General features: G+C 33.7%; 1 protein-coding gene across 1 annotated transcript; it reads left to right on the top strand.

Moving 5' to 3' along the window:
• The first annotated feature begins 1,517 nt into the window (after positions 1-1,517).
• LOC134848005 (probable ribosome biogenesis protein RLP24) lies at positions 1,518-2,138 on the top strand. Its single transcript, XM_063865336.1, has one exon. The coding sequence runs from the start codon at positions 1,538-1,540 to the stop codon at positions 2,027-2,029; it is 492 nt and encodes a 163-aa protein (XP_063721406.1). The 5' UTR covers positions 1,518-1,537; the 3' UTR covers positions 2,030-2,138.
• Positions 2,139-3,307: the final 1,169 nt, after the last annotated feature.

The raw sequence follows: 3,307 nt of genomic DNA, 5'->3' as shown, positions 1-3,307 counted from the left end.
TTTTATAACAATGAAAGAACAAAAAATCTCGGAAATTTACAGGAAAATGTGAATAATGATTATGAAATTATGTATTACAGTTGTTTAAATTTGATTGGTCAAAAAAATCTAGAGCATTTTTCAGATCTTTGAACGTTTTGTAATTATTGTTCATAAAAATTTAACCCTGATGATGCACAAAATATGCGAAAATGACTGAATAAACATTTAAAATATTTATAGAAATAGCCTCGGTTTCATGGAGTACGAAAGCAAAAAGTGTGACTACTTTGATAATGCAATGTTTTTTCTCGGCTATCCGGGAACAAAATTTTTTTCCGGTTATCCGGGAAAGATTTTGTTTTTAGGCTACCCGGGTATTCGGCTCTTTGACATGCCACCATCCCTTACAAGTTGTCAAGTTGTCCAGTCAAAAAAATTAAAATGAAATTATAGAACAATGGTTAAATGAACATAATGATATAATGATTATTAGTCCCAACCATCTGGCTCTACTCTTACGAAAAAAAACTAAATTGGAGTTCGATTAAAGAAACATGTAACTTTGATAGTAAAATGTTCAACGACGGGCAACGCGAATGGTTATTGGATTACAGGATTTAAGCTATAACGAGCGATTGCGAAAACTATATTTACCGTCCCTTGAGTACTGTAAAAGACGAGTAACAATGATTGAAATGTTCAAGATTGTGTACAACCGCTATGGTCCGTAAGCGACGAAAGGAATGTTTGAGCAGCAAGAGACTGGAACGCACTGCCAAGTGAAGTCATAAACTCTAAAACAATGAATGATCGAGCAGCAAGAGACTGGAACGCACTGCCAAGTGAAGTCATAAACTCTAAAACAATGAATGATTTCAAAAATAAAGGGGACATTTTTGGAGAAAAACTGTAATCAATAAATTCGAAACGAAGAATTGAAAAGGAATGCAGCAAGAACTGATCGAAAGAGGCGAAAAATTGATATTTAATCAGAATGAACTGAACTGAATTCGAAAGTTTCGGAACTATGTCCATGGTGAGGTTATTTCACTTTTTTTCGCGTTAGACTTAACTTTTCATTAATAAATTAAAATCCGTTGGTTTTTGACTGGGTGATATGTTGAAGGACTTCTGGAGTAATTTCGGTTATGTAATGAATTGTGATGAGATGATGATATATATAAGAGATATTAAGAACTTAATTTACAATGATACAAAAAGAAATTTCCCAAGTATCCACAAAATCCATAGTTTTTTTGACTGACTTAATGGTGATGCGTTGATTGAGAAAATTAATGTTTTTTGTTTTTATGTCTTATACCTTATTCTAAAACTGAAAGAATAAAGAACATGAAATTGAAATGATATAGGAATGAAAAAATCTCTATATCGTATATTGCAATGGTTAAGATCTTTTTTTAAATTTTCCAGTTTGAAATCAAGTGTTTAATTTTTAAAATGGCAACCCAATACTGGGTTTGTTGTCAGGGTTCCTACAGGGGTTGCGAACTGTCCACAAAGGTATCGTGCAAAAACTGTTTCTTTCCGATAGGCAATGCGAGTTGATCGTTGCTTCTTTTGTTCTGGGCCAATTCAGCCTGGACATGGAGTAATGTTTGTACGGAATGACTGCAAACAGTTCAAATATTGCTCTAAGAAGTGTCACACATCTTTCAAAAAGAAGAGAAATCCGCGGAAAGTTAAATGGACAAAAAGCCATCGTAAAGGTCGTGGAAAAGAACTTGCGATTGATCCTTGCTTTGAGTTCGAAAGACGTCGTGACATCCCTGTTAAGTATTCTAGAGAACTTTGGCAAGAGACAGTCAAAGCAATGATGGCAGTAGAAGAAATCAAAAATAAACGTCAGACCCAGTATGCTGTGAACAGATTTGAAAAGAGCAGAGAACTAAGGCTGATTATCGATAAAGCTGAAATCAAGAAAGGAGTTCACCTTCTGGAACTTAAAGAGAGAAAACAGAAGAAGCCTGTTGTCCAAGTGCTAGAAGATGTTGATATCGAAGATTTGGTTGAATTGGAGGAAAATTAATTTGACAGAATAATATTTGATCGATAGGCGTCCACCTTAAGTTGCACAGTCTAAAGTTATAAAAGTTTATGACTTTGATTTGCGGGTACTGAATAAATTGGTTTTGTCAGTTTCTTTTTGCTGTTTTTCATATAAAGGCTTAAAATAAACCTGCCGAATCAATTTTCAGGTCAACGAAAATTGCAACACTTTCTCAACTTTTACATAATTGTTAATATCAAAGAAATGAGTAAAGAAATATCTTGTAATCAACGTAGTGAAGACTCTTAAATAGGTCTTACTGATTTTTTTTCAGGAAAAAGTCTTAAAATGCTCTAATAACTATAATTGTGTATTCATACATATTGCTGCACTTATGTATATATGCAATTTTTGTGTTCAATTGAAATTCATTTGCTGAAAATGACGTAAATAGTACTCTCCAAATACGAACGTGGAAATGGCGCGAAAAACGCGAACAATTTCTAGTTTCGAAGGTGGAATTTAAATTTTAGATTTCCTGCGGAATAGAAACTTTACTTGTTGATCCAGTTTTCTCAAGTTGGGTTCATGGTATCAGAAAAGCGCCAATCATAAATCGTTCTAGAAAATCAAAGAGCTTAATGGGCATCAGTTTTTTTCTTTGAAATTCGAAAGTTGAGATTTTTTCAACAAAGTCAGTGTTTTCTTTATGATTACTTGCGTCCATTACTCTTTCCCAATCTTCGATTGGCTTTGGTTATATATTTAAATGCAGGCTTCACTATCTCTTCTTGTTGAAGTTTTTTCACCGTATTATTTTCGCATCTTAAACAAAAGAATTTTTTCACGTTTACGCTATATCGTATATTGCAATGGTTAAGACTTTTTTCCGGTTTTTCTGTTTGAATTCAGTGTATTAGCAACCAAATAGTTGGATGCTCTCAGGGGTTTCCCGTGTGTTGCGATTTTGGCTTCCATATATGATAACCTAATCCTTTTAGGCTACGAGATACGGTAATTTCGAGATTTTTCAAAAGTTTCTAGAAAACTGAATTTTAAAAAGTTTCTGAAAATTTGAAATTCTTAATCCTGTAGTTGGAAAGTGTGAGGGTACTCTCAGGAGTTGCGAATCTTGCCTCTGAATGTTACTGCTCAAATACTTGTAATTTTTGAGATTTGACGCATTTTAGGATTTGTTCATGATTTTTCAAAGAACATAGAATTTGAAGTTCCCATCTCTATAGTGAGGCTTTTTCAGGGTACTCCGAGTTTTGCTTCCTAATATGACGGCTGAAACCCTTTTAGTTTTCGGGATAT

The sequence above is a fragment of the Symsagittifera roscoffensis genome, chromosome 6 (assembly GCF_963678635.1).
Source record: "Symsagittifera roscoffensis chromosome 6, txSymRosc1.1, whole genome shotgun sequence".
In the NCBI taxonomy this organism is placed as follows: Eukaryota; Metazoa; Xenacoelomorpha; order Acoela; family Convolutidae; genus Symsagittifera; species Symsagittifera roscoffensis.
The sequence above is the reverse complement of the archived record's forward strand: the minus strand, read 5'-3'. Positions and strand labels throughout refer to the sequence as shown.

Excerpts from the sequence above, each read along its gene's own strand:
- LOC134848005 (XM_063865336.1), top strand. The coding sequence starts at position 1,538 with ATGCGAGTTGATCGTTGCTTCTTTTGTTCTGGGCCAATTCAGCCTGGA.